Source organism: Astyanax mexicanus, chromosome 18 (genome assembly GCF_023375975.1).
Source record: "Astyanax mexicanus isolate ESR-SI-001 chromosome 18, AstMex3_surface, whole genome shotgun sequence".
NCBI classification, from domain to species: domain Eukaryota; kingdom Metazoa; phylum Chordata; class Actinopteri; order Characiformes; family Acestrorhamphidae; genus Astyanax; species Astyanax mexicanus.
Window position 1 is genome coordinate 23,662,810 of NC_064425.1, and position 23,050 is coordinate 23,685,859.

A 23,050-nucleotide genomic window follows, 5' to 3' on the forward strand; every position below is an offset into this window, starting at 1 on the left:
TGTCCCTTTAAAAAAAAAAAAAAAAAAACTCCCACACACCAAAGGATATTAACTCACCTCAACATGCCTTTTGCAATCCTATAGTTACCCCTGGCCAATCCTAAAATCACTATTACAAACTGTACAGTAGGCAAGACATTGTTTTTAACTTGTGCCAGACATGGATATACTGGAGTAGTCAAAGATAAATTGAATTTAGCATTAGCATTACCCGCTAACCACGCTCACTATTTTCCCGTTCAGGGGTGAGTCTTATCGGCCTGAAGCCTGATGCTAACTGCTAAAACACTTCAGAACCCTACACATATTGCATGGAACTTTTTTCTATAAAACAAAAAATATATATATGTTTTTTCTTCTGCATTAAAAATTCTAACACACATTCAGTATATGTCAACTTACCTGAGAGAAGCTCCTCATCTACGTCCTCATATCCTGAATGCTGATCTTCAGAGATAAAACTTCCTGTTAAAGGAGATCAGAACAGTCAGAATACCAAAGTTCAATTATTTAATCAAAATCTACAGCAAAAAAATGTATTTGTAAGTCTGAAAATGAGATGAGGCTTTAAGCCAAATCCCATTTCACCCCATGGCCCTACCACTTACCCCAACCATTCTTTGAGTGTAAAGGGTGAAATCCTCCCCATAAGAATTGGGACAACACTTCATGCACCAGATACGTCATCAGAAGCACTAAGGTTCAGTAACCTAGCTAATTTTATGGCATTGTATGTCTTCAGAAAGGTTGGTGATTAAGGAACAATTGTCAATTTCTTAATTCCTGTTATGGGGAGCTTGGATTAGCTTTCATTTTATTTAATTGTTCTGTTCCGCCTTAAATGATGCAGCCTCTGCTGTCTCTTGCACCATTTAAGGTGAAATGGGAAAGTTGGCTAACAAACCCCATCCCTTTCCTCTGCTTTTTAACAGCAGTACAGGCCTGAATTGATAGTAACAGATATGTAATTCTTCCTATTATAGTCAGTGGAGTAACACATTATTTTGAACCTGTAAGATAAGGTAACAATGCTACAATTGATTTACTGCATGTAGTTTTTTCATTTATAGTCATTTAAACACTCAGAATTGCTATTTGATATCTGACCTTAGATCCACTTTACATACTGTGAGAAGACTGCCTTCAGTGAAACTCTCTACATATAATTTACCTCTTTTAGTATATCTGTTAGTGACACATTTATGGTTAATCTCTTCATAGACTGCCTCAAGCAGAGTCTTCCTCCTCGCCTTAGAAATCACTGTGAGAGAGAAAGAAAGAAACATGGAGTCAGTTCAGTAGAAGAGAAGACTGATGACAGATTGAAGGACTAATGATGATTATAGAAAGTACAGAAAGTGGATTTTAGATTATCTCTAAATCTCCCTACCTCTCCTGAGCACTCTGTTCTGATAAAACAGCACAACCAGAAGCACTAAGGCCAGGAAGAGCACAGATCCCAGAACCAGGAGAGACACTGGATAGATGTATGGAAAATTAGATGATGGATTTTTTGAAGGAGGGACTGTCTTTTTCTCTGTTAGCTGTGCTGGTACTGAAAACACAGAATAAAAACACTGTTGAACACTGCATAGTGTTGTTTAAACTTAAAAAAAAAATCACACAAAGGAACTAATTAAAAGAGTACCTGTGGTGTAAGTTGTAGTTGTTTCAGATGAAAAAGGTAATGTGACAAATATGTCTGAAAGAAATATCATAAAAATGGTCAAGAAAAAGAGGTTACAGAAGGAGAAAGAGATTAGAGCAGCATTATTTAGATATGGTATTTATTGTTTTTGTGTTTATTGTCTTTGAAACAAAATAAGTATATGGCTGATATGGTAATATTGTTGCATTATTGTCTGCCAATGTTACTTAGTGTATTTATCAGTGTTGTGAGCCTAAATCAGCCATAATATAAATACTATTCTCCCTTTTACAGGTCAGAGGAGCACAATAATAATAATATTGAACCTGACTGAAATACAGAGTACACTGCTTAACATAACCATAGTTATCTTAAGAGAAGTTAATACTAGATTAAAAAACGTTCTCGCACACCTGCACAGGTGACTCCAGCACTGTGGGAGCAGCCAGTGTGGATCTTCAGGGAATGAGGACAGTCCCACAGGTGAATCTCATTCCCTCTACACTTCACTCTGTTCATCCAGATAGTTCCTCCACCAGAACCATCAACAGCTCTTCTATTAGCACTCAGCGCCGGCCCACAACCCAGCTGCCTGCAGACCACCTGAGCATCCCTGATGTCCCACAGATCAGCACATATAGACCCCCACTCAGCATTATGATACACCTCCAACCTCCCAGAACAGATTTCCTCTCCTCCTCTCAACCTAATAGGCATGTAATCTACATCACACATGAACAGACACATGAATAATATTACATTTTTATAACAAAACTACAGCAAACTGCATTAGTGTTTTTATTTAATCAGTTTTCACTGAAATCAAAGATCAACTGATGAAAAGGGAAGTTTAGAATTATTTGACAAAACAAGTTAGAATGTAGGCACGAACAAATCTGATTAATATGTATACTTATTCAAGTAGTGAATGGAGTGGTAGTCAAATATTCGTACTTGAGCACTGACCCTGGTTTGGAAATAAGAAGAATTTTTGAAGGTTTTCAAATGCAAGCTGTTTCTTCTCTCCTAGAAATGGAGACACATGCTATAAATACTACAAAAATCAAATCAATACTACTAAACTCATTACTAAAATAATGATCTCAGCAATAACAATTGAGAGTTTCAATTGAGCGGCAAACCCCCTCATTTCACACCAACGCACAGAATTAAAAGTCAGTCTGGTTGTGCTGATTTTCAAATAACACCAGGCATTCTAACAGGGCACACAGGAAACTTCAAGCTGCACCAGACTGCTCTTTTTCTCTAACCCCACCGAACTATTCCAGCAATGACAAAAACAATTTTTCAGTGCGATTTTCGGACAGAACAGGCTCCTATTAGTAAATGTACACCATTATTGTAAGTCACTTTGGACAAAAGCATCTGCCAAATGTAATGTAATTCAATGTAATATATCTTATTATTTCACTCACAAATGTAATTTTTTCTGATACACTTTACACTTTTTATTAAAATGTGTTCCCAGCATGACCAGATGAGTGTAAAAAGCACAGCAAGGTGTAGCTTGTAGTCCCAAAAAATCTCAAGCAATCCTGCACACATACATTGCCATGAAGAAGTATTTGCCCCCTACAGATATACTGATATTTTTCTGATTATTAAAAAAAACTTTAACATCAGACAAAGATAACCCGAGTAAACATAAAAAAAGCTCATTTTAAATGATCAGGAATAAAGGAATTTAAAGAATTTCTTGATTCTACAGGTCTGGCAGTAATCAGGCCTGGTTGAGTTAAGTGAAACTGAATACTCATCTATCCAAAAAGTGTAATTAATCACATTTTATTTTTTAGGGGGTGTTTGGATATTTTTTTTCCCTTAATAAATAAAATGATTATTTAAAAATTATTTTATATTTACTCAGGTTGTATACACTTACACAGGGAAAGAGGATGAGGAAAAGTGAGGGTGATCCGGTCACCACAACACTTTCTTTCAACACAACTTTCCATGAAAAACTGTTTTACTCATGCTCATCTACTACAAAGAAAAACAACATACCGGAGCAGGTAATGTGAGTCACCTCACTGCTTCTATCACAATTGTTCTGACTCCAGGATGAAGATGGACAGTGAAACAGAGTCATGTTTCCTACATTTTACATCATCCAGCCAGTTAGGAGCTGATTCCACTCGTGCTTTGGTAGCTCTCTCAGTCTTAAATCTTCCACAGTTCAGCTCCCGACAGATGAGACCCATTGTTTCTACATCCATCCCATTGTTACACACATTCCCCCAGGGTCCATTATAGAACACCTCCAGATTCCCCTCACAGCCCTCAGTCAGTCTGATCTCTTTATACTCTGATGAGAGAAAATGCTTTATGTTAGACCCTGGAGTTTTCATGTAGTTTAAAACAAACTTAATGAATCTACACTATTAGTTAAAAGTTTTAGAACACCCCCATTTTTTGCCATTTTTTTAAGCTCTCCAGCCCAGTTAATAACCTGAAATGGTACAAAATCCAGTGTGCTCAAATGGTACAAAAGTTAGCAGTGCCAGGGCCTTTAAACAGAAAAGGATCCCAAAAAAGTGTATATTGTAAAAAAAAAAAAAAAAAAAAAAAAAAAAAAAAAACCTGAATATATTTGTTTTAAAGAAAGCTTTGGAAATTGGCACAAAAATAAGAATAAATTAAGTCTTAGTCTGTAGTAAAGTTAGAAGAGAATGTGTTACTGCACTCTACTGCTGACTTTGTAGTAAACTGCACTTTTATCATAATACCTAAAAAAAGACACCAAAATACAGATCAATTTGAAACAATTTAGTTTGCCCTTTAGATACATTCTGACACATTCAAAAAAACAAGAAAAAAAAGGTACAGGAAGAGGTCTGGCTGACCCACATGGCAACAACTTTAGATTGGTTTAACAAGTCTTATTTTAACAGTTTAACTAAGTCTCACTTTCAGCACTGAAGAGAAAATTTAGAGGTCTGACAGGTGAAGTGTTCAATGTAAGAACACCAGCAATCAGCACACTGTACCTGAGCAGACGACTCCTACATCATCCTTGTGTCCACATTCATCCTCTCCACACAGCTGATATCTGCAGTTCCACAGAGACGCCTCGTTCCCCTCACACTCCACCTCATTCAGCCATATGGGTCCAGTTCCAGATCCAAACCGGGCTGGTACTGGTACTGGAGCACTGAGGGCGACTCCACACTGCAGCTGTCTGCAGACCACCTGCGCATCCTCAATATCCCACAATTCATCACTCACTGTCCCCCATGATCCACTGTGGAAAACCTCCAGCCTTCCAGCACAGTCTCCCCCAGAACCAACCAGCCTGATGAAGCTGTAGCCTAAAATTAAGAGAAACCAGTTCAAAGTATGATTTCTTAGTTCACCCGTAGTCACATGATGATTGGTTCATTTCAGATTCATAATAATTATAATAACCCTTACAATAAAACAAAATAAAACAATTGCCCCCTAACAACAGGCATTATTCACTACAACTCCAAATAATTTGAATTAAATGTACCAGAGCAGGTGATGTAGAGCTGTTCCGTGGAGCTGCAGTTAACTGCTTGTGAGCTGCTGCAGTTCCTCAGATGAGCTTCACTCCCAGAGCAGTTGAAACCCGTCACACACATGTAGCTGTGTTCAGGACTGGATGAAGAGGAGCTGGAGGTGTTGAGTACAGAACCACAGCCCAGCTGTCTGCAGACCACAGAGGCCTCAGACTCACTCCAGGAGTCCAGCAGAACTCTCCTCCAGTCCTGCCTGAAGAAAACCTCTACCTCCCCCTCACACTCCATCCCTCCAGACAACCGCACTCCTCCCTCATGAGACGCCAGAGAAGAACCTGAAAGTACCACAAATATATTTTAGATTTTACAGGCTTAATAAGATTGTTTTTACAGCACTTGAAATAAATCAGATTTAGAAATTAAACACATTGTTTTTTTACAGGTACTGCTGCATTAGCTGAGCTATATATGGAGCAAAATTAGAAATTGATTTTCAGAAATCAAAATTGTCTATGGAAATGTATATACATGTTCAAAACTGAGATACATTAGTAAATGAATTGAAGTGAAGTAAAAAAAAATATATATATAAGAACATTATAAGGGCACTTCCTCCTAAAATCACTTTACAGCCCATTGATAAGAATGTTTAAGATTCTTAAAAGCTCACCACTGCAGATGAGTCCAACATCCTGTTTATGAGAGCATGCAGTTCGACTCCATGATGAAATGGGACACTTTAACAGGTGTGTTTCGTTCCCCTGAAAATCAAACACATCCGCCCAGATCCGGCCACTCCCCTCCCCAAACCAGTCTGACCACAACACAGCCACAGCACTCCCACACTTCAGCTGAGCACAGAGGACACTGGAAGCGCTCATATCCCAGCTTACATCACACACTGTACCCCACTCACTGAGGTACTGGAGCTCCACTCGACCAGAACAGGAGTCTGAGCCGTTCATCAGCCGAGCCTGAGTATGACCTGAATTTACAACCAAGAGACTCGTAAAAGAGCAAGTTCTCTCCTATACTGTATATTATATAAAGAAATGTTAGACGATAATATCACATATTATACTGTACCTGAACATACAAGTCCCACATCATTACCATGAGAGCAGTTGTATTTGTGTGAAGAGGTTATTGGACAGAGAGTAATCTCAGATTCATCTCCTCTACACTGAAGCTCCTCTGACCACACCTGACCCTTCCCTTTACCAAAAGCAGCTGCTCCCAGAACCTCCACAGGAGAACCACAGCCCAGCTCTCGACACACAACCTCTGCATCCTGCTGGTCAAAGTCAGCATCACACACTGTGAACCAAGACGCTCCATGAAAAACCTCCACTCTCCCAGAGCAAACATGAGGACCATCAGCAAGTCTGGATGTCCTGTGATCTGTGTGTAATGCAAAAATGTTAAATCTCTCTCTCTCTCACAATCAGATTAAATAAAGACTTGTATAATAGACAAATGCTAAACAAAACAGAAGGCTAGTAATGAGATGAAAAAATACTAGAGTTGTCAAATTAACATGTTCACTTCATTAATGAATAAAAAAATGAACACAAATAACAAAAATACTGCTCATTAATTACCCTACTTTGTGCCCTCTGACCTCCGACGCTAGATCCCAGTTCACAGATCATATCAAACCACATAATCTATCCAATTCATCCATGTTAATAATACAGATTAATTTAGCTAGGAAAACAGTTGGCATCGCCAAATAGCCATAGTGGCTAATCCGCCATTTTGAAAATCATAACAAAAGATTTATAGAAAAACAATAAAAAAACAAACATTTTTTTTATTCTGACCTTTTTTGTTGGTCAAAATATAATTAAATATCTAAATTCTGTCCATATTTGATATCTTAATTCTGTCCATATTTGCATATTATTTTTAATCATTTTAAGCAGGGCTGGTATATTTTATTATTACACAGCAAAGCATTTAAGCTGTTATTGTAATAATAAATGTAAAAATGTTAACTATTTTAGAGTAGCCTAGAATATCTGGCATGTGTGACATTTTTTGTAATTTGCATACGAATAAAGGAGCATCAATTTATAACATTTTTTTTAAGATATGTACAGTATTTACAGCATCTTTACTGACTGATTTTTTTTAAGCGAAACAGCAGAGTGGTATAGAATACCATAGTCTGGCAATCTCAGTGTGTGATAATGTACACATCAGGAAGTTGTTCAGTTGAGCTGTACACATTTATATCAAAACGATAACACATCGACTAAAATTAATATATTTTGACATAAGTTTTGTCATATCGTCCAGCACTAAATTGTTAAGCTGGAAATGGCACTATGTTTCTAATTACAGTGTGTTGACTGGTTTTGTTTTGGCACATAAAGTGTTTGAGAAGTTGTCTGGAAGTGGAAAGGACTAATGCATTTTGTTTCATTCAGGTTATAATTTCGAAAACAAATGTTGTGCTCTAGCAAATCAGTACTGCAGACCCTTTTTTATTAAATTAAATTTTATCAAACAAAATGAAACTGACTAGACAATATCTTGGGTTAATATTTTCAGCAATTAAATAAAAGTCAAAGCAAATGTTAAAAAAAACATCACTGCTTCTCACATTAGCTGTAACTGTCAGAATTTACTATGTAATAGAATATTTAATACGGAATAGGTATACAAAACAGTGACATTCCATCATATGATCTCTGATTTGATTTTGTCTATGATGTGTCGAAACATTCTCAGAAAGTTCACAAATGTAATACATGTAATACGTACGTATTACAGTTTTTGTCTAATTAAAACATACCTGAACAGGTAAGCTCAATATCCATATTATGATTACAGCTGTGTTCACCCCACCCTAATGATCCACAGTGTTTCAGTGTAGACTCTGATCCAGTACACTTCACATGACTCATCCAGATCGGTGCAGATCCTGGAACAGCTGCATCAGTCCTAAACGGCTCTCCACAGCCCAACTCTTTACACATGACAAAACCAGCTATGAAATTTGCACCAGCACCACAAATTGTTCCCCACTGTCCTCTGTGAAAAACCTCTGCTCTTCCAGCACAGCGACTGCCACCATCCGCCAACCTCACACTGTCTGTGTAAGAGAAAATAAGAACAAGAAAAATTTACCGAATTATGAACTAGTAAGAGTAAAAATGGGAAACATTTTTTTGAAAAACACTTACCTGCACACACCAGTCCCACATCATTATCATGGGAGCAGTTGTGTTTGAGTGAAGATGATTTTGGACAGAAGTGAATCTGAGATTGAGTTCCTCTACACTGAAGCTTCTCTGACCACACCCAGAACCTCCACAAGAGAACCACAGCCCAGCTCTCGACACACAACCTCTGCATCCTGCTGGTTAAAGTCAGCATCACACACTGTGACCCAGCTCTCTCCATGAAGAACCTCCACTCTCCCAGAACAGTGAGAACCACCAACCACCCGGACTCCTAAAAATTGTGAACATAAAGCTGAATTTAAACATATGTGAGTCACTGCTTCAACATGAAAATGTCTTTCCATGTCATTGAATCTCTGACATTAACACAGCAAGAATGGTCAAAAGAGATATGGCATTTAACCTTCAGTGGAAAAGTTGACTAAATGAACGCTATCCGTTTCCTTACAAACAGTACTACTACGCTTAAATGGACCCTAAGCCTCTAAAATGGGTCCTTTCCCACCACTTACAAGACTTTGTTTTACATGTATGATATATTATGAACAGTTTCCAGTTCCTAGTTAACAGAAGGGAACATAAAATAATTTACTGATACAATTTACCTGAACAGATGACTCCAGCATCTTTAGAATGATCACAGTTATGTTTACCCCATCCTGCTGATTCACAGTTCCTCAGTGTAGACTCAGAGCCACTGCAGTGCACATTATCCATCCAGATTGGTCCTGATCCTGATCCAAAGTAAGACTCATGATATGTATCTACAGCTTCTCCACAGCCCAGCTCTCTACACACCACTGCAGCATCTCTCATATCCCAGTTATTACCACACACTGATCCCCACTGTCCTCTATAAAGAACCTCCACTCTCCCAGCACAGCGACTGTCACAATCTACCAACCTCACACTGCCTGTACAACAGTGAGTAAGACAGACCAAGACATTGAGAAAGAATGGAAAAAAAACATGTATTTTCACCACTATAAATGATGTAAAGTAGAATTGTGGCTGAAAACTGAAATAATAGCAAGACATTTGCATTTTTGACAGAATTACAAAAAGTTTACATAAACATTGAGCTAATCTAAATGACATTAATCACAAACATGCAGCTCTTACCACTGCACTGCATCCTCTACACTGAAGCTCCTCTGACCACACCGGACCCTCCCCTCTACCAAAAGCAGCTGCTCCCAGAATCTCCACAGGAGAACCACAGCCCAGCTCCCGACACACAACCTCTGCATCCTGCTGGTTAAAGTCAGCATCACACACTGTGAACCAGCTCTCACCATGAAGAACCTCCACTCTCCCAGAGCAGCGAGAGCCATTAACCAGCAGGACTCCTAAAAATCACCATGAAAAAAAGAAAGCTTATTTATCAGTAATGATAAATGATTAAGCATGATGATGCTAAATATTGCACAATGAACGATTCATAAATGCATTGGAAAAAACTAAAGAGAGTATAAGGATTCAAAATAAGTTCAGTAAAGCTATGAATTACATTAAACAAATTAATATGGATCAGCAAAATTATGAAATCAGTAAAAAAAAAAAAAAAAATCAGTAAATTAATTGTTGGTTGAGAATTCCAGTGTACAGCACAGTTTGGTGATTGCTCAGTTTAAACATACCAATTTACCTTGGCAATCAACAAGGATTTAGGGTGGGTTAAAAAGAAAAATCATATGTGCTGTACACTTTGCCTACATGGCAGATAATGTACAGTCCCTGTTTACAGTGTTTTACCTGAACAGATAACTCCAGCATAGGACACCCCTAATCAAAATGTATATTATTGTGACTACAGAAGGAAATAAAAATGACCTAATGTTTAGAACACATAACATTGAAGTGGACACGTCTATTTAGCATTTTTAATATTTTTTCCCTTTACAGTTTCAAAATAACAAAAATAAAAAAGATACACATAGACTTTTAATTTGTTGGCAATCCTGTGAGCAGTTATTTTCCAGATACTATATGACCTCCACCAGTCTTGTTACCTGCTTAATGGACTGGAGGAACAGAACAGTAGACACATACTTAATTCACCATTCTTGCTTTTAAACTATGTGCTGCCAGTACAAGTATTCTAAGTCTCTTCCACTCCAACCCAGAATATTACATGTGATTCACATGGATACATGTTGCTGTAGCCATTTTGTATAATGTGTTACTGCAGCTCCAAAAATCCACAAATTAGCTCCAAAACAACAGTCTCTTGTGTCTGTTAGACTAGAGAAACTCATTACATTTGTCCAAAGTCTATTGTGTTTATAATTAGTGCTATCCACCAGGAAGTTTCTGCTAGCTGTGTTTTTAATGTTTTTAAACTCGCACTGCAAGGTATTCTAGACAAACACAGATCCCCTACACTTTATTACACTATTATCCACTAAAAAACAAATGCCAGAACAGTAATGCTGCACAAACATAACACCCTCACCCCAAACAAACTATATAATAAGTCACAAATATTTAATTTCACCAGGTCTTAATGGCAAACAGGTAATGGAGCACAGGGCTGAGCTACTGAGACAGAGGGCTGTCTAAATAGGAATAGATGAAGTCACAGGCTCATTGTGCTGAATGCAGTTCTTACCTGCACACACCAGTCCCACATCATTATCATGGGAGCAGTTGTGTTTGAGTGAAGATGATTTTGGACAGAAGTGAGTCTGAGATTTGTTTCCTCTACACTGAAGCACCTCTGACCACACCTGACCCTCCCCTCTACCAAACGCAGCTGCTCCCAGAACCTTCACAGGAGAACCACAGCCGAGCTCTCGACACACAACCTCTGCACCCTGCTGGTCAAAGTCAGCATCACACACTGTGACCCAGCTCTCTCCATGAAGAACCTCCACTCTCTCAGAGCAGCGAGAACCTAAAACCAGCCTGGCTCCTAAAATATCACAAGAGCATAAACAATGAGATAACAACAGGATTTAATAAATGAAAGTCAGACAGCACAGACACACAATGTAACTATTCAATACAGTGCACATATTATATGAACATAGTGTAGCTTGCCTGAACAGATGACTCCAGAATTGTGGGTTTCATTGCAGTCATGTTTACCCCATACTGGTGATCTACAGTTCTTCAGTCTAGACTCTGATCCACTACAGTCCACATCATCCATCCAGATTGGTCCTGATCCTGATCCAAAATGAGATTTGCCCAGTGCATCTACAGCTTCTCCACAGCCCAGCTCTCTACACACCACTGCAGCATCACTCATATCCCAGTCATCACCACACACTGTTCCCCACTGCCCTCTATGAAGAACCTCCACTCTCCCAGCACAGCGACTGCCACCATCCACCAACCTCACACTGCCTGTACAACAGACAAGGAATAAAGAAAGAAAGAAAGAAGCGAATAAAAAAAAAGAAATAATAATAGGTCTATGCTTCTTCAGCGTCGCAAGGTTATTTAACATAATTCTTAACAGATTTCGCTAATTCAAACAGCCCGAAAATGTTTTAAATAGCTCAATTTTAACGCTCTAATTACTAAAAAATGGCTCGGGTTCAGAAGGACAGTTTATGGCTCAGGTCGGGTCTGGCTCGGGCAGAAAGTGCATGGATTTGGGCCGGGTCGGGCTGGATTTTTGGGCCCGATCTAAGCTCTACCGCTCCACACACTGCAGGCTTTTTGCAGCGGGGGAGCCATACACTTTTACAAAAACACAGTTAACTCTGGACTGGAAATATTCCGCTGTTTTAATCTTTCCAGACCTAGTCTCACCCCTAGGCTATTTTAATTAAGTTTTTCCAATAGCAAACTATTTAAAGTTGGCTTATTTAACGTTATATAATATTTACATTCTTCATGCTGATGCTAAGCTAATGGTGGGAATACACATTCATTGAACTCTAGACGAGAAATATGTGCAGTTTTAATCTTGCAAGTTTTTTTTTTTAATCGCTAGGCTTTTTTATTGAATTTTTCCAACAACAAACTATTTAAAATTGGCGTATTTACATAATATTTACATGTAAGTTACTTAACGTTACTTCTAATGCTAATATAATGCGGGGATACACTTTTAACACCTGACCAGAAATATGTGCAGTATTTTAACAAAACAATTTCAACAACAAGTTGGCTTATTTATATGAAATTTACATATAACGTTAACTTTATTCTTCACACGAACACTGAGCTAATGCTAAGCTAACAGCGCTAAGCTTACACCTGAGGAAAAATATTGTGCTGTTTTAATTTTCTCACACTTCGTCATTAAGCTATTTTATCTAGGTTTTTCCCACAAAAAAACTATTTCAAATTAGCTTATTCATAAGACAAGTTTTAAAAATCTGCTCATTTTCAAATGCAATTCATATTACATTTAAACTATGGCAATGTTTAGCTATCCTTAGACAACTAACGTTAGCTAACTACCTAGAAAGAGAGGCAAGGCCAGCACGTGCAGGTGGTGTAAGACACTACAAACACATACATGATCATAAAATAAAGGACCTGGTCGAACTTACCTTATATCTTAGTAGCACAACAAGTCCTGAGGTGAGCTGAGCTGAGCCTAAATGAGCTGTGCTTCCGCAGCAACTAAAAATGTGCTGCTTGGCGCGTTGTGGAGTTTGGGTTGTGATTATAGACTGTATAAAAGTATGGACTGGACGGTCCCCATTTACTCTCATTAAGGCGTTTTAAAGCCAAAATATGGCCGAAATGGAAGCTGCCATCTTGCCTGCGCTTGCAGAGGCAGTGTAGAGGCAAATTGGAGCCAGAACTGGCGTGACAGAGGTGGGAGGCGGGGGGCGGGGCCGTGTGACTGCTCAAACCCCGCCCACTCCACGTAATTTTCACCAAACAAGTTTAGTTACTTTACTTAGCTAACCTGAGTTGGCTAACCTAGTTAACTATCGTTAAGTACCTAATGCTAGGTTCAAAACCTAACGTAAATACTAAAATTATGGAGAAGAAAGAAGTATGTGTAAGGGACAGTATTAGTATAACAGTAACGGCATTAGAAATGTGTGTTACCACTAGGCACCTGTAGCAGGTTAGATTCGGATAATTACAGTGTTTTTTGGGCAGGAGAAAAAAACAAGACAAGCAGTAAAAAGCCAAAGGAGCCTCACCTTTTCTGACCGCAGTTTTAGGATTTAGGAATTAGGAACATGAATATAAGTACCTAGTTTTCTGTTTATAAGCATTTTAATCGTTTTTTGTTCAGTTTTCTTGTGTATTATTTTGTAAAGAAATAAATCTTTGGTTTGGAAACCTAAAACGCGAGTTGGAAAGTGAGTCAAGAACCGCATGGATCTACAGTATGAATACTAATGAACTGATGGAGAGAAATGATCCACTTACCAAAAAAAAAAAATGGAGAGAAAGTTTTCCTGAGGGTACTGTAAAAAAAAAATAAAAAAATATAGCCGCAAGCGGCGATTTACGGGGTTCGAGCGTTACAGGCAAAGAGACCCCTGGAGGCCAGTTAGGCTTAAAACATGTTGCCGGTTGACCGGCATCGCCAAACTGGATGAGGATGACCAGCATGACCGTGAAGACCAAGCTAGATTACCAGCATGACTAATCTGGATGACAAACTTGTTGACCATATTGACCAAGCTGGAAGACCATAATGACCAAACTGGATGACCAGCATGGCAAAGGTGGTTGGCCAGTATGACCAAGCTGGAAGACCACCATTACTATGAGGACAAAGCTGAATGACCAGCAGGACCATAATGACCAATGTGAATGGCCAGCATGACCAAGCTGGATGGCCAGCATAACCAAGCTGGGTGACCAGCGTGACCATAAAGACCATAATGGCAATGCTAGATGAGTGGTGTGAGTAAACTAGTAGAAAAGCATTGATAAATTGAGCTGTAGTGTTCATCAGGTTTTATGTGGTGTCTTACTGCACTCTAGTGGGCATTTGGTGAAACAAATTCAGTTCTTAAATTGAAAAAACACAAGGCATAAAAAGGGCATATAAATAACCCGTATATAGTATATAAGTTTTGACCTGATTAACATTCCGCCTGTTAAAAGCTTGCTGGAATGTGATTGGCTAATAGTGACCACAAAAGTGTCCATATCAAATTTTTATTTGGTGTACCATTAGTGCATGGGCCATAGATGATAATTGGCTAGGATGACCTTGATAGCTTGTATGTTTCTAGAGAAACAGCTATCGAGCATTGGCCCCGCCCCCTGGGGGGGTGTATGTCTACTTGAACTGACAGGGTATCTGAGAATCATGTAATGATCAAAGGACTGAAGTGGTATTAGTGTCAGGTTAAGCATTCAAAAGTTATAAGTGTTAAAGACATTTTACTGCACCATGGTAGAACTCATTTGCATATGGTGGCCATATTGTTTATAAATGTAAAGATTTTTTTAATAATTATTGAGGAGTAAGCTCTGCTGAACTGTTTGACACCAAACATGTCATGATTGGTCAAGGATCCAAGGACAAGATCTCAAAAGTAGGTTTTGCATATTATGCAAATTTAAAAAAAAATTAAGTGGGTGGAGCATAAACAAGAATGACACAGGCGGCTGACCAGCATGAACAAGAAGGATAAATATGTTCAATTAAGAAAGACAAGCAAGATTGAATAAGTTCAGCAGAGCTTTAATTTAGAATAATTCACCTGTAGCTGTTTCACCAAATGACCACCAGAGCGCAGCAAGAGACCACATATAACCTGCTGGAAATCTATCACTCTATCAGAAAGACAGAACATTCCCTATCAGTGTGTTTCTATTTATTAAAAAGAGAAGAAAAGTCCGATTGGGCTCCAAATTGGTACTCATGATACTCATGATACTCATGATCAAGTGGTCTGTATATACATGTATGTAAATTTGTGTGTTGATAGGGTCAAAGGTTCCTGACTTCTGTCCATTTAGGCTTGAAAAAAGCGATAATACAGGCTTGAGGCCTACAAAATCGCTGTAGTTTTCCAGCCGTTGTAGAGGCAAAACATGTCCGATTTGGCTGAAAATTTGCAATCAAGATCAGATTATCAGTCTATATATGTGTATAAATTTGTGTGTTGATAGGGTGAAAGGTTCCTGTGTTCTGTCCATTTAGGTTGGAAAATAGCGATAAATAGAATAAATTGAAAATAGTTATTTTTTCACTGTAGAGCCTACTGAAGACTTATTTGGCTCATACTTGGCACATGTACTTCAAATGTCATTGTTAATTAGTAGCTTCAACAGTTTTGGCATGTTTTAAACTTTGACAGAGTTTTGGCCAAATAACTCTGAAAAGGCTTTCACGTACATGTTTGATCAAGGTTTATGGGCCTCAAATAGTTAAAATGTCAAGATTTTTTTGATAATTATTTACCTACAGGGTCTCAAGATTGCATCAAGACCAAATTTGTTTTGATTGATTAAGGACTTAAAGACAAGTTCGAAAAGAGCAATTTTTACTCTTTTGGCCACTGATGAAAATCTTTGCATTTTTGGTAAACATATGTAATTACAAAGTTGTAAAGGCTACAGCAAAGTATACAACTAAAAAAGTATAACAAGCCTAGGCCACTTGTACCTTTAGATATAACTGATTTTCTGCTTTAGCGCCCCCTTGAGGCCAATCAACGCCATATTTTAATGGATGATAGAAGGCCCTGAGATACATGTAGGGTATAAGTATCGTCCTGATTGGTCATTGTTTAGCTTGTCAAAAGCTTGCTGGAATCTGATTGGCTAATAACGATTGCAAAAATTTGCATATCAAAATTTCCTTCTGTAAAACATTAGGACATAGGCCATAGATGATACATGCCAAAGGAGAGCTTCATAGCTTGTACGGTTCCTGAGAAACAGATTTTTAGCTTTGGCTCTGCCCCCTGGGGGCGTATGTCTACACAGATTGACGGGCTACCTCAGAATCATGTTGGCATCAAAGTTGTAAAGTGGCATTAGTGTAGGTTTAAGCATTCAAAAGTTACAGCTGTTAGAGTAAATTTGGGTGTGCCACGGTAAGAGTAATTTGCATATGGCGGCCATACTGTTTACAAATTTCAAAATTTTTTCGATAATTATTGAGGATGGGACTCTGCTGAGTTGTTTGCCACCAAATATGACAGGATTGGTCAATGACCCTAGGACAAGTTCTCAAAAGTAGGTTTTGCATATTATGCTAAATAGCAAAAAATCTAAGTGGGCGGAGCTTAGTGGTTCTATTGACCTTTTTGATTTGCCATTAACCAAGGAATCATATAATGCAAGAAGTTTTGCTCTAGCTATCAGGGCGTGGGAGTTACGAGGCCAAACGCGTTGACCTTCGCCATAGCGCCCCCTTGAGGCTGATCGGGCTCATCTTTTGAATCTGAGTAGCGGTGAGAAGTACTACCATATGACCAAGTCTCAGCCCTGTAGGCCTTACGGTTTCTTCTGCCCAATCACTTCTATGGCAGAAAAAGAATAAGAACTATAATAATAATAATCAGAACAATTACAATAGGGTTTCTAGCACTACGTGCTCGAACCCCTAAAAAACACTGGGGTTATTAACAAAGGAGTGGGGCTTGCAGAATGTACAGAAATCAACTTTCCAAAAAAATCCTGGATGTGTAATTTTAGATTAAATTCCGTCATCTTTCATTCAGTTGAATGGAAATAGGCTTTAGGGTTAAAAGCTGTACTGAAACCAGCCACCAGAGGGCGTAAGAGACGTTGTGGCTTCACTTTTCAACCCCTGTCGTGCTGTCTATACTTATATACAATCTATGGTTGTGATCAGTGCGGTCTCAGCAAATCAGAGTGGTGTTGACTGGTTAAAATCAACCTAACAATTTTCCGCACAGATTGCATTTTCAAATAGAAAAATACATACATAAATACCTAAATTCGTTAATTAATTAAATAGATACAAAAATATAATCTACTAAATAATTAATAATAAATAATTATTAATAAATGATGCTTAATCAAATAGTCTATATTCATACTGATTAACAATATTTATAACAATGATGTTGATATATTATAAATAAAAAATGATATGTATTCTTTAATAATTTCCTTCACCTGTCACCATAACGTCCAAAAAAAGTTACCTAGTCCGAAGATCAAATGTTTAACTGCATATTGTCCTCCAAGTTGTGGTCATAGTTAAATGTCCAAACAGTTGGGGTTGGATCTTTGCCTGCCGGGAGACGGGCGGCAGTGGTGGGTCTGCGTGACGTCACCCGCCAGCCACTTTTTCATCGACCCGGCAGTGCCAGGCACGTACCCGGCAGTACTAAAAACTGACAGGGGGCTTCCTGACAGTACGCCGGCAGTTTTAAAAACTGTCAGGGGGCTTGCTGACAGTACGCCGGCAGTATTAAAAACTGTCAGGGAGCTTCCTGACAGTACGCCGGCACTACTAAAAACTGTCAGGGGGCTAGCTGACAGTACGCCGGCAGTATTAAAAACTGTCAGGTAGCTTCCTGAAAGTACGCCGGCACTACTAAAAACTGTCAGGGGGCTTGCTGACAGTATGCCGGCAGTTTTAAAAACTGTCAGGTAGCTTCCTGACAGTATGCCGGCACTACTAAAAACTGTCAGGGGACTAGCTGACAGTACGCCGGCAGTATTAAAAACTGTCAGGGAGCTTCCTGACAGTACGACGGCAGTATTAAAAACTGTCAGGGAGCTTCCTGACAGTACGCCGGCACTATTAAAAACTGTCAGGGGACTAGCTGACAGTACGCCGGCAGTATTAAAAACTGTCAGGGAGCTTGCTGACAGTAAGCCGGCAGTTTCAAAAACTGTCAGGGAGCCTGCTGACAGTACGCCGGCAGTTTTAAAAACTGTCAGGTAGCTTCCTGAAAGTACGCCAGCACTACTAAAAACTGTCAGGGGGCTTGCTGACAGTATGCCGGCAGTTTTAAAAACTGTCAGGTAGGGGGTTTCCGGTCGGGCGGGATCTAAGATGGCAGCATAAAGACAGAGCTCCCAAGCGACGGGTGTTTTTCCCCCCTGAAATATAGAAATTAAGCGAAGAAAAAAGAGAAGAGTAAACGTGCAAAATATCGGGGGGAAATAAAGGAAAGAGCACCTCGAAGCAAAATCCTAAGACGGTGAGTGAAGACACAAATACTCGGATGGAGGAGAAGGCTAAGGTGGGAGCTAGCGCGCAGCAGCTAACAGAGGAGCCCTTAAGGGGAATGATGAAGGAGGTGGTTAGCAGTGAACTTCGTGAAGCACTCACCGTCTTCAGAGATGAACTCAAGAAAGATATGCGAGCGGAACTGCTGGAAATACAGAAGGATATCTCTCAGAAGTTAAATGAGACCACGGAGGCAATCCAGGAAGCCTCCGCGAGAATATCCAAGGCGGAACAACGTATTGGCGAAGCCGAGACATGGAACGTAGCGGCTAAAGAAGCATTGCTACATGCGCTAAAAGAGCAGAGAGTCCTACAGAGCAGGCTAACTGAGCTGGAGGGATTTTCGAGGCGAAATAACATCCGCATATCTGGAATACCGGAGGGGGCTGAAGGTTCCTCTGTACAGGCTTTTCTGGAGGAGTTCCTGTCGACGCTGCTGGAGGGAGCTGAGACCCCGCTAGGTATCCAGAGAGCTCACCAGGCTTTAGCGCCAAGGCCGCCCCAAAGTGCCCCTCCGAGATCAATCGTGGTCGGGTTTCTCCAGTACACAGTGAAAGAAAGAGTTCTGAGGGAAGCATGGAGAAAACCACTCCACTATCAGAACCAACGCATATATTTCGACCATGATTACGCCAAGGAGGTCTTAAAGAAAAGGCAAGAATACACCCTTATTAGAAAAGCACTGAAAGGGAAGGGGATCCGTTTTCAGACTCCTTTCCCCGCACGTATGAGGGTTTTCTGGGAAGATGGGGCGACCACATACGAAAGTGCAGACGAAGCGGCAAAAGACCTGGAAAACAGTCGGGTTACCGGGTAAAAACACAGCCTCAGTCTTTACAAAATAAACTTGAAAAGCTTCTCCCCTGGTCCACTGTGGACGGGAAAAAGTCACAGCACCGTTCAGTACACCAGCAAGGAGTACAGCAGGGTAACCACGACCTGCATGAAGCAACTATTCGAGAAAAATTGAGAGGCTTCCGACGGGACCCACATGATAATTAAGTGTTAAATACTCAACTAAGATTCCGTCATAAGCCGTAAAAGGTTTTCTGCAGAAGTACAAAGTTTAACGCTTAATCCTGGTATTTATTTTGATATACTAAGTCGTCGTTTGGGGAGTTTCTTAACATTGGTTAGCTTGTAAGAGTGTTTTTCCTACACAACCACTCTTGTAGGGGGTCCTTTCTGTGGACTTCTCTCTCAGAGGCAAGAGACCACGATGGTCAGTTGACATTGGAAATCTCATTGTTTTGTGTATTTACTTTTCAGATTTTGTTTGAATTTAAAAATGTTCTGTTCATGGCACTTTTCGCAGGTAACTTTAAATATTTGATTCTTATTTTTAGAGGACATGCATCGTCAACTTAAGATAATATCAATAAATGTTAATGGTTTAAACAGTCCCATAAAGAGAGCAAAAATATTAGCTAAAATGAAGAAGGAAAAGATTGATGTAATTATGATCCAAGAGACACATTTAATGAGACACATTTAATTGATAGTGAACATGAAAAATTTAAAAAAATTGGTTATAGAAATACCTTTTTCTCTTCCTTTAAGCAAGGCAGACGGGGAGTGGCAACGTTAATTTCAAACTTGGTCAATTTTGAATGCATTTCGGTATCCAAAGATAAAGAAGGGCGATACGTTATGGTAAAAGGAAAAATTGACAATAATGAGGTAACCCTTTGTAATGTATATGCTCCTCCAGATGAACAGTGGGCCTTATATGGCAGAGTATTCAACTTGATCGCTATTGAGGCATCAGGAATACTAGTATGTGCGGGGGACTTCAATGTAACATTAAATCCGAAACTTGATAGTACAAATAAACAGAGGAGTAAGCCATTGAAAATGTCGAGGATTAGGAAAATAACCCAAGAGCTAGGACTGATAGATATATGGCGAGATGTCAATTATTCAAAAAGAGATTATACATTTTACTCTACACGATATCAGGAATACTCCAGATTGGACTATTTTTTTTATGTTTGGTGTGGATAGATGGAGGGTTAAAGGATGTACAATAGGTCAGAGGGACTTGTCGGACCATAGTCCAATTTACCTTACACTTTCTCTTGACAGCCCAGCTAAAAATCATCTATGGCGACTGAATGTAGGCATATTAAATGAATCATCATTTATATCATTTATTAAGGATGAGATAGAAGTATATTTGGAGCAAAATGATAGTGGGGAGGTCTCACCCACAATATTATGGGATGCTGCAAAGCCTGTGCTCAGAGGAAAAATAATAATGAGGATGTCAACAATAAAAAAGCTGAGATTGGCTAAAATGAATGAACTGCAAACTACATTAAAACATTTGGAAAGGGAACATAGTCAAACCAAAGATTCTAAATTACTCCTGGAAGTAAAAAGTAAGACAAGAAATTAATCAAATTTACGAGGATGAGATTGAAAAAAAGTACAGATTTACCAGGCAAAGATATTATGAGCAGGGTCCAAAAGCTACTAAAATGTTGGCCTGGAAACTCAGGAAACAACAGTCATTAAATAATATATTAAAGATAAAAGAACCAATAACAAAGAAAATAACGTCTAAACCTGAAGAGATTTTAATGGCATTTGAGCGATATTATCAGAAATTATATACCCAACCAGAGAATGCAGGCATTGATAAGATGAGGAGTTTCCTGGACTCTATAGACCTTCCAACTATTGACGAAGAACAAAATTCTTTTTTAACATCAGAAATCTCACCTGAGGAACTTTTAGAGGCTATTAGTAATCTGAAAGGTAATAAATCATCTGGAACAGATGGTTTCCCCTCGGAGTGGTATAAAACTTTTAAAGAACAATTAACTCCTCTGTTACTTAGATGCTTCAATTGGGTCCTAGAAAAAGCAGAATCCCCTCCCTCATGGAATGAGGCAATGATATCTGTAATACCGAAGGAAGGTAAGGATAAAATAGATGTAGCCAACTATAGACCGATTTCGGTCTTAAACATAGATTATAAATTATACGCTTCTATTTTAGCCAAAAGGCTGCAAAGAATATTACCAGATTTAATAGATAATGATCAGTCGGGTTTCATACAAAATAGACAAGCACAGGACAACATAAGAAGGTCATTGCATATTTTAGACTCTATTAATCAAAGGAAGTTAAAGGCTGTGGTACTTAGCCTTGATGCTGAAAAGGCATTTGACTCAGTTGGGTGGGACTATCTTTATCAAGTTTTAGAGAAATTTGGATTCAATGAGGCAAGTCTAAAAAGCATTCAAACTCTGTATTCATCGCCCTCTGCTATAGTTAAGATTAATGGCCATTTCTCAAAAAGACTTCAGTTAGAAAGAGGCGCACGCCAGGGATGTGTTGTATCCCCTTCACTATTTGCCTTATACATTGAACCTCTGGCCCAAGCAATAAGACAGAATAAAGATCTGAGGGGAATTCATATAGGTAAGGTGGAACATAAAATATGTATGTATGCAGATGATGTACTTCTGTTCTTGCAGGACCCAGAAATTAGCATACCAATTCTTATGGATTTTCTAAAATATTTTGGATCCTGTTCAGGTTATGTTATCAATGAGCATAAAACTCAAGCTCTATTATATAATTGTACATTAACACAAATCTACCAATCCAAATTTAATTTTAGTTGGACTTCCTCACAAATTAGATATTTAGGAATTAATTTACCAAAAGACTTAGGAGATATATATAAAATAAATTATACCCCCATTATTGCTAAAATAAAAGAGGATTTGAGTAGATGGTCCTTGTTACCCTTGGATCTCAGTAGTAGAACTGAGGCGGTTAAGATGAATATTCTGCCAAGGTTACTGTATCTCTTTCAATCTCTACCAGTAGAAATTCCAGAATGCCAATTTAAAAGGTGGGATAAGCAAATTGCCACATTTATCTGGAATGCGAAAAAATCTAGGGTCAAATATGCAACTCTACAACTTCCAAAGGATAGTGGAGGAATGGCCTCACCTATCTTAAAGAATTATTTTGTAGCCGCCCAGCTGAGATTTATAGTATGCTGGTGTAGCCCTATATATAAGGCCAAATGGAAAGACATTGAGACCGATTCACTAGGTTTTCCACTGCAATCAGTTCTGAGTAGTATAAACATGATAAAATCTTTAGAACAACAACAGAGTCAATGGGTTGGGGTCCCACTTAAGATTTGGTCAGATATGATAATTAAATATAAACTACATAGAGACATAAAAAGGCTTTCTTGGCCAGGATATGACATACATTTTAAACCTGCCCAGCAAGATGAAAGATTTAAGCATTGGGCTACTAAAGGTATTACATCATTATGCGTTATGATGCAGAAGGATACTTTAAAATGCTTTGAAGACTTAAAATTAGAATTTAATTTGGAAAAACAAGACTTCTTCAGGTATTTACAGATTAGAAGTTACTTTGCAACAGAAGTTCGAAAGTTAGATAAGGATGTGTCACCTTTGGTAAAGATTTTTGTTGATGTTTATAAAAAAGGAAATCTGGACAGAATGATTGCTAAAATATATGGGGCTATCTTGTCTTCCATGAAAACTTCAACCAGCTATATTAAAAAACACTGGGAAAAAGAACTTGAAATGAACATTACAGAGGAGGAATG

The 23,050-nt window shown here is 38.7% G+C and overlaps 1 protein-coding gene across 1 annotated transcript; it reads right to left on the minus strand.

Moving 5' to 3' along the window:
- Positions 1–69: 69 nt before the first annotated feature.
- LOC125782578 (scavenger receptor cysteine-rich type 1 protein M130-like) lies at positions 70–13,110 on the minus strand. Its single transcript, XM_049466978.1, has 14 exons — positions 12,851–13,110; positions 11,382–11,690; positions 10,951–11,253; positions 7,949–8,248; positions 6,235–6,549; positions 5,819–6,133; positions 5,160–5,483; positions 4,657–4,977; positions 2,603–2,674; positions 2,062–2,370; positions 1,649–1,702; positions 1,391–1,555; positions 1,172–1,261; positions 70–465 (listed from the first exon to the last, which is right to left on the minus strand). Exons 2-14 carry the CDS (start codon positions 11,590–11,592, stop codon positions 299–301), a joined length of 2,946 nt encoding a protein of 981 aa, XP_049322935.1. The 5' UTR covers positions 11,593–11,690; positions 12,851–13,110; the 3' UTR covers positions 70–298.
- Between the last annotated feature and the right edge of the window lie 9,940 nt (positions 13,111–23,050).